Below are 12,192 nucleotides of genomic sequence, written 5' to 3'. Positions count from 1 at the left end.
TAGGGGCAAGTGACTTCACTTTTTTTATCTTTATCATTAAAATGGGGATGATCATAATGCTAACAACAATAATACAGTATCCCAGTATTGTGACAAAGACCAATCTTCCCTCACTGGTCTTTTAAACAATTCTATAGGTTCTCTCATTCATTTCCATGGTAGGCATGAAAATAATTTTTTTTCAAGTTTTTAAAACTAACCCCCTTGGAAAATTTTAAATCTATAAGTTAAGTTGGGAACGATTGCCATCTTTAAAATATTCAAATTTCTCATCCAGAATGTGGTATATCACTTTATTTATTTAAATATGCCTTTATTACTCTCACTAAAGTTTTATAGTTTTTCTTATATAAAACCCAGCACTTTTCCTTCTAGGCTTATAGCTAAGTATTCTATGATTTTTCTTGCCACTAGCAATCACATCTTTTTTTTTTTTTTTTCATATTATTCTGGTAAACTTTCTAATTATGTGGAAGTATCACGATACCGGCTAGTGTACTAACGACTTTCTGGTTAGTGATGTTGATTGCTTTTCCTCATTCTTGTTTTCCTGTCTGCCTGACTCCCATCAGTTCTCACCTCCTCCAGGAAGCCCCTTGCTGGGCTCTCCAGGACCATAGCTCTTTGTAGGCTAGACCGTAACTATCAGTTGACTTGCCCGTGTCTCCCTCCCTGGTCTGCACACTCAGGAACGAAAGGGAATGTTGAGAGAGCTGTGCTTTTAGCAGCTAGCCTGGAGTCTGGTATTAAATACAAGTCTTGATGAGTGAATGAATAAGTGAATGAATGAATGAAAGAATTCTATGACTCTCGTCCCTCGTCATAACTCATTGAGACAGTATTGGCTTTTAATGAAAGCATTGTCTCCGCTGTATCTTATTTCCAAAGAGCATGATGAAGATGTGGGGAAGGAGGAACTCGCGGGCTGACCCGCCACGTGTGGCGGTTTTCCATGCTGGCTTCAAGTCATTAACATACTCTTGGCATCATTATCCAGCCAACTACAAATTCACCTAACCCTGCCATAAAATGTTGCCCTCATTCCGCCACATGGTGTTCATTTCAGGCGAGACATTGCTAAATGCTTTACCGAAATAAAAATACATCTTGGTACAGTACACTTCACTTATGTAAGACATTCTTATTGGGGGGTGCTGGGTGAAGGGAATCAGGGAGCTCTCTAATGTCTTGTGAGCTCTCTGATGTCTTATGCCATGTCTTGTGAGTCCTAAACTATTTCAAAATAAAAAAGTCATACAAATAAATGTTGGCAGGGCCTTATGCCAATGATGCTCACTGCCTTTGTTTGTCTGTAACGAACTCACCCTGGCTCATGTCGATCTCTTATTTCAGGGATGCTGAAGAAGAAAGGGGTCAGTGGAGAAGGGATAAAGGAAGGATTTCACTTATTTATGTGAGCCAAGGGGGAACAGGAGGGAAGAACAGGACAGGAGGGGAAAGTGCGAGAAAGTCTCTTACCCAAGGCTGGGAGGGTGCGGGGGGCGCTGCCCTGCGTGGCCATGGCCGTGGCCCTGGCGTGGAGCTCTAGAAGCCTGTCTGTGCTCACAGCCTGTTGTCCATCTGCAGGGGACGTTGTCTCTGTCCAGGGAGAGGTTCTAGGAGCAGGTGCCCTGGTGCTCTGAGCTCCGTGCAGGCGGCTTGTCCTCTCTAGTGTCTGCTGGCTCGTGGGTGTGAGCTTTGAAGTCACGGCCGTGCCCCTGGGAGCTGTACATTCAGGGAGACGGTCAACGGCAGCTTTTATATGCTTGACACTTTGAGCACAAAATTGTCAAGCCACTGAAAGATTGTTGGACAGCAAACGTACTGAACGCAGAGATTCAAATCTTACTTGGAACAATACCATATGTCACCAAAGAGGAGCGTTTCTTTTGGAATGGCAAAGGAAGCTCAAATATCAATTTCCAGAAACACTGTGCAGAGAAGCACTGTGAACAGAATGCAAAGCTGTCAGACCGCAAAGTATCAGACATTCGACATGTTTCCTGACAGAACCCGAATCCGTCTGAGTCCTTCACCCACCTCACGGCCCTCAGCCCTTTGATGGCACTTTTTCCTAGAAGGGGGACAGGGTTGCTCCATGTGCCCTGTGCGTGCGACTAGAGATCAGAGGCGGAATTTGGGGGCATCAGAAGCCGCTGGGCAGAAGCTGCTTGAAAGACGGGTCCCCACCGAGATAGCAGGAAGGTTCAATTTGGAGGGAGATCTAACCGGTGCCCTTGGATGCTCCATGAAGACAGGGAGGAAGAAGCTCAAGTGTTCATTTGACTTTCTAACTCCCTTTGGGCAGCCTTTAGTGGTGGGGGCTGCATGTTAGGATGACAGGCTCCCAGGAGCCCATGGGTCCCTTCTTCTGGGTTAACTAAGGCCAGCCTGCAGACAGGTGGATTCCAGCCCCCACTTGCCCCTTTGGCAGGTCACTGTGCAGGGCACACCCTGGACAATAGTAAGTCGTCATCTTGCAGCCTCATCTCTTCTCTCCTGCTTCACTTCTGGGATCAGTAATACCCACATGCACCACAGGCCTAGTGCTTGTTTCCAGATCAACTGGACACAGGGCTAAGTGCCTCCCAATCAAATCGTCACTCAGCCAGGTGACTGGCTATCAAACACATCAACCTTACAAATACGTGTCCACTTGTAAACATGTTCTTTCTGCCCAAGCATTTGTACTTCATAAAGGAGCACAAATGGGAGCTACAATTGAGACTGGCCTGGGAAGGTCATGGGAGGACTCTCTGAAGAATTGAAATTGACTCAATCCTCGGGTCTGTCCTTAGAATCAAGTAGGTGAAGGGAATCCACCAAATGCCCATTTCATCTCCTTATCAAGAAGCTTCATTCGATGCAAGTTGAGGTCCTTCCTCAGCGTAACTAAGATAAACAAACATAACTGCAATAAACGCAAATCAAGGCAGCCCACTGAAGTGGAATTGGAGATTTACTGTAAATTTCATTTTACTCCAAGAAACACTGATGAAGAACCTACCATGCACATGGTACCATGCAGACACCAGGGGGAAGAAGATTGTGGGGCTGAAGGAGTTTCGGTGTCTGCCTTCAAAGACCATTCAGTGAGGAGACACATGGCAAGTCACCTGTGTTCCAGCCTGGAGTAACACTGAGTCCAAATGACGGACAAGTGTCGTGTTATAGAATGGTAGAAGACAGAAGACATATTTTGATCGGGGGATTTTTAGGAAAGAGGAGGCAGCCGCTGAGCTGGTGATTGACAGACAAACTGGGGCTCTGAAATATGGAAAAGTAGGGAAAGAGTTCCAGGCAAGCAAAGTGGCACGGGCATGCAGAGAGATGCCATCTGCAAGAAGAGGCAGGAACTTCAATGTCATTTGAGCAGAAGATTCAAGGAAAGAGAGCAGATGAGGTTTGGCATGCTGACAGAGCAATGTATACTCCAGGCTAAAGGCTTTGGACCCTCAGCTCCTGACCCTCTGCTCCTGCAGTGAGGAGACAAAACCCAATTGTATTTTAAGACTATCGCTCTTACAGCAATGGATTGATATTTTAACGACATATGAAACTGGGTCAAGGAAGACTAGTTCAGAGGCTATCTCAGGTCAAAAATAGATGACAAGGACTGGAACTAAAGTTAATCACAGCAGCAGCAGATAATCTTGGGGGACCAGCCAGATTCTGGAAATTAATTCAGCTAAAACTGACAGTTAAGTGTAGGGGCGAAAGTGGGCTCAAAGGTGGTTCCAAAAATGCCACTTGCACCAGGGAAAAGGCAAGCAGATGGGTAGGAGTGTGTGCAGAGGGGTAGAGGATGATTGGGTAGGGGCTGGGTATTATAGGGTGACAATGTCTACAACAGGGTCACTAATTCAATTACCTACAAAAGCCAAGTAGTTAATATAAGAAAAAAGTGCCAGGCGATAGGGAGCAGAGAGGTCTATGGAAAAGAGGAGGAATGTCTCACTCCTAGTGGGAGGGATGGGGACAGTGCCTACTCAACTCCAGTTGAGTTACCAGATCTTCGCTTGTAAGAGAATCCGGAGATTAATTTTCTCTAATGGTGAAACCCTTTGATTTTAGCACAGTGTAGCTAAATAAAACACCTGAGGGCAGCATTCGGTCTTCAGTTTGCTAGCTGAGTTGGAGACTATAGTAGGAGTGTGGGGGGTTTACACTCACCCAGAACACTAGACATGCTGCTGGTGAATGTGTAGTTGATGACAGGAGATTTCTCCGCCATCTCCCAGAAGTCAGAAAGATTCCTTCCTGCAAAAACCACACAAACAGGATCGAATCTTGGGTTCACCTGCTAGAGGGTTCTGTTTAATTCTCAGCTCAGAGAGCTTGTCAAAGAATGGCTGATGATTCACCTGACTTTCCTGTCATCACACAGATGAAGATGCAGTCGGATTCGTTCGTTTGACTCACTGTAAGACAAACCAGTACACAAGACTTAGCAATGCGTCTGAAGCTGTAGGTCTTTGGTTGAAATGAAAATCAAGCTAGAAATCCCTAGCTCAGGATGTTACAGGAAAATAAGGCTAACTCCTTCCTTTTAAGGCAGCCCTGATTTTCTGGGGTTTTTTTGGGGGGGATGGCGGGGGATACAGTATATGTACTGGCGAAGGGCACAGCCTCTGGGGTCAGCTGCCAGTATTACAACATCAGCTCTGCCATTTACTAGCTATGTGGCTATGAGTGAACTGCTTGATGTCTCTAGGACTCAGTTTACCTATCTTTAAAATGGCGAACATTCAAATTCCACAGTTCCTCATTTGAGATTTCCAAATCCTGAAATCACTGTAAGATGGAAGGTTTTGTGTGAGTTTCATACCAAAACTTATTTGGTGGCAACCTGACTTGAGAGATATGAGGCTATTGACAGTCTTCATCTGTTTTGTTTAGTGTAAAGGGCCATGTTGCTAAATGAATGTGAGTGTGTTTGATTACGGTATGCTGCCCTGGATGCTGCTGGTTATGTTTTATCATGTATGGTATAGATGCTCTGTTAGACCTGCAGAAGTCTGAAAATGAATGAATTTCTAAGTGTACTTGTCCCTTAAGATGCTGCCCAAAGCTGGGTTAAGCCTCTGACTCTTGATTTTGGCTCAGGTCATGATCTCAGGGTCATGAGATTGAGCTCCACATCCAGCTCTATGATGAGCATGGAGCCTACTTGAGATTCTCTCTCCCTCTCCCTCTGTCCTTCCCCCTCTGCTTGCACCATGCTCTCTCTCTCCCCGCTGCCAAAAAAATTTTTTTTAAAAATATGCTGCCAAAAGCAATGTGGACATTTGCTTGCATGTCCTTCAAAGGATGGTTATGATGACCCAATGAGATAATGTGTGTGGTGCCTGGAAGATAGAAGAACTCAGTAAATAGTCATAATAATAATAATTATCACTATGAATGTGGTCCTATCATTATATATATTAGCATAGTGAGCAAGAGCATGGACTTTAGAATCAGATCACCTGGGTTAGAATGCCATTTCTGCAGAATAACCTTGGGCAAGTTACTTGACCTCTCTGTACCATGGTTTCCTTACCTGTAACATGGGGATAAATATGTAATTACTCCACAAGGTTACAGTGAGGATCCAATGAGGGAATACATGGACAGCCCCTGGAAGAGTCCCTGGCAGCTGATGATATCTACTACTATTTCTCTTTCTCCCTTCCCTGTTTCTAATACAGTAGTTGTTCCATGGTGCCACACACTGGCCTTCTGATGAGGCCATGTGTGGGCAATTGACTAGATCTGTGCTTTGCAAAGTGGGTCACTGGGGGAACGCAACTTGCTTGGGGGTTATATGAAGCCACCTTGTGAATGAGGCAGATCTTTCTCAACAGTATGTCCGACATGGGCTTGGGCTGCTTATAGATCTGCTAGTAAATTCTGAACTGACCTTGAGCAAAATAGGCAACCTCTCCAAATCTTAGTTTCTCATCTTTAAAATGGGAGTATAGCTATCTAGAAGAAGCTGTTTTCTTGATTCTGCCTAGATTTCCCTAATTCTGAGCCCTGGATTCTTCCTCCAACTTTTTAGATACCAGGAATAGGTCTGATTGGAAGATGGTGCCTTCAAATACTAGTGGTTGGAACTGGACAACACTGATTGTCTAAAAAAAACTTACACAGAGGTTCCTGGCAGCTCACCTGTGGCAAGGCTTGGGGTGGGGGTGGGGGTCCACTAGCTTTGATTATATACCCATGGCAGATGCAAATTCATTTTGATTATATTTTGATTATATTTTGCAAATATTTTGATTTTTGATTAGATTTTGCAAATTTGTCAAATCTCCAATTTCCCATGTATTTTCAAGATGAACACACCTGAGAGGATGGAAGTTGACTTAAAAATCTCTGTGAGGTAGCTGGTAGAATTTCCAATGACGTCCACCAATAGGGCTGTGAAATCTGCAAGAAGGATTGAGGAAATTTAAATTTCTGATCCAGAAACTTGAGGGAAAAATGTATCCTGTATTTGGACTTTTCAGAGTAGATTTTACATGTTTAATTTTGTCCAGTGTTTTGAGGAATGTTAACGATCATACAGGGAACTATTACTAATTATAAAGATGTCTTATTTCCAGGCAGGGAGAAAACTTCTGGATCCACCATCATAGTCCCCTTCCTCCTCCCATTGCCCTCTCCCTCCAAATCCCTCTGTGCCAACTGCAAATGGCTGTGAAAAGCCACATTACCGAATAATGGTTTTTCTCATTTGTTGTCCCCTGTTATCTCCTCTAATTGCTTTAGAATACCAAGTCCATCTGACAGGAAGCAGCCTCACAGTTATGCAACCTGAATTTACATAGTTTTGGATTTTCAAAATGTGATGTCAGCGTTAGTGGTGGGTTATAAAGAGACTAGAACCCTACACAAAACAGAACCAGGAACCCCTGCTCTTGTCTCCCTTGTTAAGAAGGCTGATGGGAGGAGATTGGGAGAATTTCACATTTCAGGCTATCAAATCTTTGTGAACTCTCTCTCTGAGCCGAGTCTGAATAAGGGCCATTGCTTGACATGGTGGGCACCATCGACCAGTGAAAGCTCCCAATGTACCTCCAGGCAAACAGCCGCTACCTCCTCTGCTGTTCATTCATGGTTTTCCAGGATCCAACAGGTTTTTGGCTTACAGAACAAGGATATGAATTCTAGGAGCCCCAAACAGTAAGAAGAAGCTTCTGTTGTCATCTGGATAACCTCCTTTTGTGCTTTGTAAAAACACTTCTTTTACTCAATGGGATTATGAGCTCGGGTGGGGGGCAAGCTGATTTGAAAATATAGAACACAGAGGACTGGAAATGCAGAGCCCAGAGAGGCAGGAAAATGTCATGGGACAACCAATGGAATGCTCAGCATGTGAGGTCAACAGGAGGTGGACACTACTCTACGTGAACCAGAGCCATGGTGCGATTTTATCATACTGCGCGGACACATGGTCAATCTCTGGGAGGAGAGGCGTGGTAGAACACCAATGCAGATGTGGACACCTGGCCATGCAGAAGTGACGTCAGCTTGGGTGTCCTCCTTTCCATGTCTATTTAGACCAGTCTGTCCTTGGTCACACTGTGGAAACTGAGGAAGGGTAGTATTTCATTATTTCTTCCATCTATTTTCTTCCTACTTCTCAAATGTCTTTTTTGTTCATTAATTCATTTATCTAATAAACATTCATTGAGTGTTTGCAGGGCACCAGACACTTGCTCGGTACTGAAGGATTGTGTGAGACACCATCTCTGCCCAGCAGAAGCTGAGATTAGTGGGAGAGAGAGAGACTCGTAAGCAGACCAGTAAACCGTAATCTGCTACTAACACTGCACAGAATCCAACACCGTGGCTCTGGAGTCAGGACACCAAGATGGAGTCCAGGTTGTGCCCAAGTTTCTGAGAGATGATGGAACTTTCCCAAGGTCCCAGAAGATGTGGCGGAGCTTGAATTTGAACTGAGGTCTACATTGGGCAAAAGCTCCCACTCTTCCCAATGTTCCTGCTGCTGCTCAAGCAACATCTTACTCAACACACTGTGTGAACTCTCCCTTCAGAATGGCTTTTACAATCTCTCTATGAGGCGTGGAAGAGAACCAGCTATCATTACCTCAGAGACATTCTTTGTTTTGATGAAAATTTGAATCTAATTTACTAGCAATACCTATAGATGAGTGATTTCTGACTACTTTTATATATACATAGAAAATAGGGGGAAAAAGCCTTTTTGCCTATCCAATTGGTAATGATTTAAGAATGTGTCTTAGTATTTTGTGTTCGCAAGGGTGTGGAAAAACATGTGCTCTCAAACATTATCGGTAGAAGTGTAAACTTATGCAAGATGTCTTAGGGGAAATTTTAGCAATTTGAATCACCACAAAATTGTTTCCCTGTCAGACAATTCCATTCCAAGGACTGTATCCTACAGCGTAATTAGGCAAGTACTCCAAGTACTCTAAGTACACAGGTATTCATCATAGCATTGTTTATAATTATAACAACACTGGGGATAAACTAAGGTTCCATCAAGAAGAGACAAATTAAATAAATTATGGTACATTCTTTCAACGAATACTATGAATTCATATGAAGGATGAGACATATTTATATTCACTGGACTAGAATGGCTTTTAAGATGTACTGATTAGTTTAAAGGTGGATTGTGAGACTATGGAAAAGGTGGTAGATATGGATGGCTGTCTCTCAATAACTCTTCTCCCACCTTCCTTTAGTAAGAGAACATGAAATTTCAGTTGGGCATATGGTGGTTTAACATAAAACTACATTTTTGAGCCTGTTTGCAGTTGGGTGCGGCCATATGACTAAATTCTGGGTGATAAAGTGTGAGAAGAAGCCATGTGGAAGGTTTCCAGACTGTGTTTATATAGTGAGTGGGAATATCATCAGTTCCTTTCTCCTCTTCCATGTGGCTGGAATGCAGATGAGGTGGCAAATCATCCTGGATTATGAGAACAAGGGCAATGCATTATGGGAGGCAGAACAACAACCTAGAAGGAGCCTGGGCTCCCTAAACCATCAAATAGAGCAGCCCTGGTATGTTTACCAAGATGGTCACACACGAAAACTATTACTTTCCACCCTCTGCCAGGCACCTTATTTTGGGGTCCTTTGTCATAATAGCCTGGTTTGTATTTTAAATAATACAGAGAATACAGACTGGGATGGGTAGATAGATGGGCAGATGGATGGGGTAGGTGGGATGGTAGACAGGTAGGTTAGATAACTAATTGACAGATGGCTTAGGTGGGTAGATTAGAGAGGTGGCTTAGACTGCCTTGGGTGATGTGGTTATCCATGGATGTTGGGATTTCAGGTATTTCTGATTTTTTTATTATACTGTCCCTGTTGTATGGCATTTTGACATCGTAATACATTATTTTTTAAAATCAAGAAAAATTAAGCTATTTTCATTCAGAAAAAGAAAAAATATGCAAATACACCCTCACAAGGGGGGCTTTAAGTCAGAGTTGAGAATATTCTAGTGAAAATGATCCAGGTCTGAAGAGTACCCACAAAGACATCTTCCCCCAGGGACCGAGCAATGGCAAGATGCTAGCCTGCATTTAGCCTCTCATGGCAATGATCTGAGGGGAGTGGACACCAGCACATTGTGATGTGTCCATTGGAAACCTCATAAAAAAATCCCTGTGGCTTACTGGAGGAGCAGCATGCTATTTTATCAGTGCTGATGACCTATGGATCAATTCTTTTCAAATAATCGTTTCAAGTGTGCGGAAATATGCTTCGGCTCACCGAGGGGAATTAGAAACTCTTTCCCTGCAGATGTGACTCCACTTTTCACAATCAGGGCAGGGACACAGTGCCCACACTAAACTGGGCCCCCAGCAGGGGCTAATGAGAGGCTGAGGAAACTGTGGTAATGGACAACATTTGTCCTCCCGCGGGTAATTTGTTGATAAGATTTGAAGGGCCAGTTAAACAAGATAATGGCTGTGAGGTACCTGCTGCAGGGCCTGGCACACAGTACTCATTAAACATTACTAATTACCCTCTTTAAAATGTTCACAATATTTGTTCCAGAAATTCCACTTCAAGGAATCTATCCTTTGAGAGTAATCTGGAAAAGGGGAAAAAGTTTTATGCACCAAGATGTCCAATACAGGATTTTTTTATGTTAAGAAAAACCTAGAATCCACCCAAAAGTCAACAGTATATGGCTAAGAAAATGCTGACTTTTACAGGTTATGTAGTCACTACAAATGTTTGCAGTTTGCAGCCTGGAAAATATTTTTAAGGTTGGGTCAAATGAGAAAAAGACCAGGAGGCTTTTCCACTTTCAGGCCTTACTTCTCTTACAATCTATTTTTTTTTTTTTTTTTATGAAAAGCCAGAGAGATCCTCTTAAAATGTAAGTTAGATCATATCACTCCTCTGTGTGGACAATCACCTTGGCTTCCTTCTTATTCAGTGTGAAAATCAAAATCCTTGCTGTGGACTATAAACTTCTACTTGATCCTCAACACCCTCCCTGCTTTGCCCCCCAAGCTTTGAGCTCATTTCCCATGACCATCTGCCCTGGCTCACCTGCTCCAGCCATGCTGGCCTCTCTCATCCTTACCCTGCTGCCTGGGCTTTTGTCTGGAACACTCTGTCCCTGGGTACCACAGGGCTGTCTCTCCACTTCCTACCTCATTAGAGAAGACTTCCCTGACCCCCACTATAGACAGCAGCCCTGCCCGCCACCACTTCCCTCCTCACCCTTTCCCCTGCTTTATTGTTCTCACGGTCATGTTAGTAGCCAACATACCATGCATTTTTGACTCTCTGTCCCTTCCTATAGAATCTAGTCCAAGAGAGCAGAGTGTGTGTATCCACTTTGCCCAGTGTGGTACCCCCACACTTAGAAGAGAGTTTGGCTAATGGTATGTGCTCAATTAAGAACCACTGAATGGGAGGATTAGTGGTGAGATACTAACGTTCAGTTTTACTTTTCAGGATTCTCTAAATAGAAGGAACATCAAACAATTTTAATTTTTAACTACAAAAGTAATACAGGAGTATCCTGGCATTGACAATAAGATCCGGGGATACCCTCGTGTACTGCAAAGCACGCATCATGATCTTCTTTCAGAGGTAAACACCTACACGTGTCCAGAGATGTATCTCTTCACCAATGACAGTGTATTCTACACATTATTTTGTAACTCTGCTTTTCTAATTAATAATGGCATGGAAATGTTTCCAGACATGGGCCAAATCTGGCCACATCCATTCATTTATGCATGGCCTACGGCTGTTTCCCAAAGTTTAGACTATTTAACCATTTTCCTAATGATGGGTATTTACCTTGTTCTCAGAGTTTTCTGTTAAAATAACGCTACATGAACATTTTGTTCTTGCCCCTTTGTTCAGACGTTAACTATTTGTCTAAGATAAAAACCAAGAAAAGAACTTTCTGTGACAGTGAATGTGTACACAGCTAAGCATTACAGATACCACTGTCTTTTCTTATTTCACTCTAAGGAGAAAAAAAATCGAGTCAAACTTATCTGAAAGGGGACAAGCAAAATCAGGAAGGCCGCAAGCCTGGCGGGTAGCCCCACCTACCTGATAAGTCATTGGTCCTGTTGTCCAGACAGTAGCAGTGCCGGCTGGGGAATCTGGTGGTGTCCATAGTCTTCAGGTTGGAAACTGTGAAGAGACACGATCCACAGGGCGGTCCTGACACCAAGCCTGGCCCTGCCGGCCCACCCCTCCTCATCACCACCACCAAGAAGAGCCCGGCAGCACTTACTGTTGTAAATGGCCACAGAAAACTTGTGGAAGGCAAAGGAGCTGTAGGAAGTGATGCTTAGCAAGGAGAAGAACTTGGTATCTGCCAAGGATATTAAAATAAAAGAAGCCATCAGACAAATGCCTCCTGACAATCATAATACCATCAATTAGTAAACAGATAATAGAAATTAAAAATACAATGAACAAATAATAAAAGTAAATAACAAAAACAAATAATAAAATAACACACATTGGAAATAATACATAAAATCACTTAAAAGCAAACCAAAAACTGCATACGTACATGTCACTTGACTATTTCCTGATCTGTCCCTAAGCCCTGACAATTCTCCCACAGTGTACTTGTGATCAGAAATGCCTGCACATAGGTCATGTCTGGAATGCAGCTTGCTCTCCAGATGCTGATGAGCCTCTGACTTCATTTGG

At 43.4% G+C, this 12,192-nt stretch overlaps 1 protein-coding gene across 1 annotated transcript in view; it reads right to left on the bottom strand.

Moving 5' to 3' along the window:
* The window catches only part of HHLA1 (HHLA1 neighbor of OC90), a 33,728-nt gene that overhangs the window by 14,792 nt on the left and 6,744 nt on the right, over positions 1-12,192 (bottom strand). Inside the window, exons 5-10 of the mRNA XM_078071659.1 lie at positions 11,765-11,845; positions 11,578-11,661; positions 6,331-6,414; positions 4,365-4,421; positions 4,168-4,260; positions 1,480-1,725 (exon numbers count right to left, since the gene is read on the bottom strand). Of these exons, the coding sequence (XP_077927785.1) occupies positions 1,480-1,725; positions 4,168-4,260; positions 4,365-4,421; positions 6,331-6,414; positions 11,578-11,661; positions 11,765-11,845 (645 nt within the window). The remainder of the gene's footprint in view (positions 1-1,479; positions 1,726-4,167; positions 4,261-4,364; positions 4,422-6,330; positions 6,415-11,577; positions 11,662-11,764; positions 11,846-12,192) is intronic.

This window comes from Halichoerus grypus, chromosome 5 (genome assembly GCF_964656455.1).
Source record: "Halichoerus grypus chromosome 5, mHalGry1.hap1.1, whole genome shotgun sequence".
Classification (NCBI taxonomy): domain Eukaryota; kingdom Metazoa; phylum Chordata; class Mammalia; order Carnivora; family Phocidae; genus Halichoerus; species Halichoerus grypus.
The sequence above is the reverse complement of the archived record's forward strand: the minus strand, read 5'-3'. Positions and strand labels throughout refer to the sequence as shown.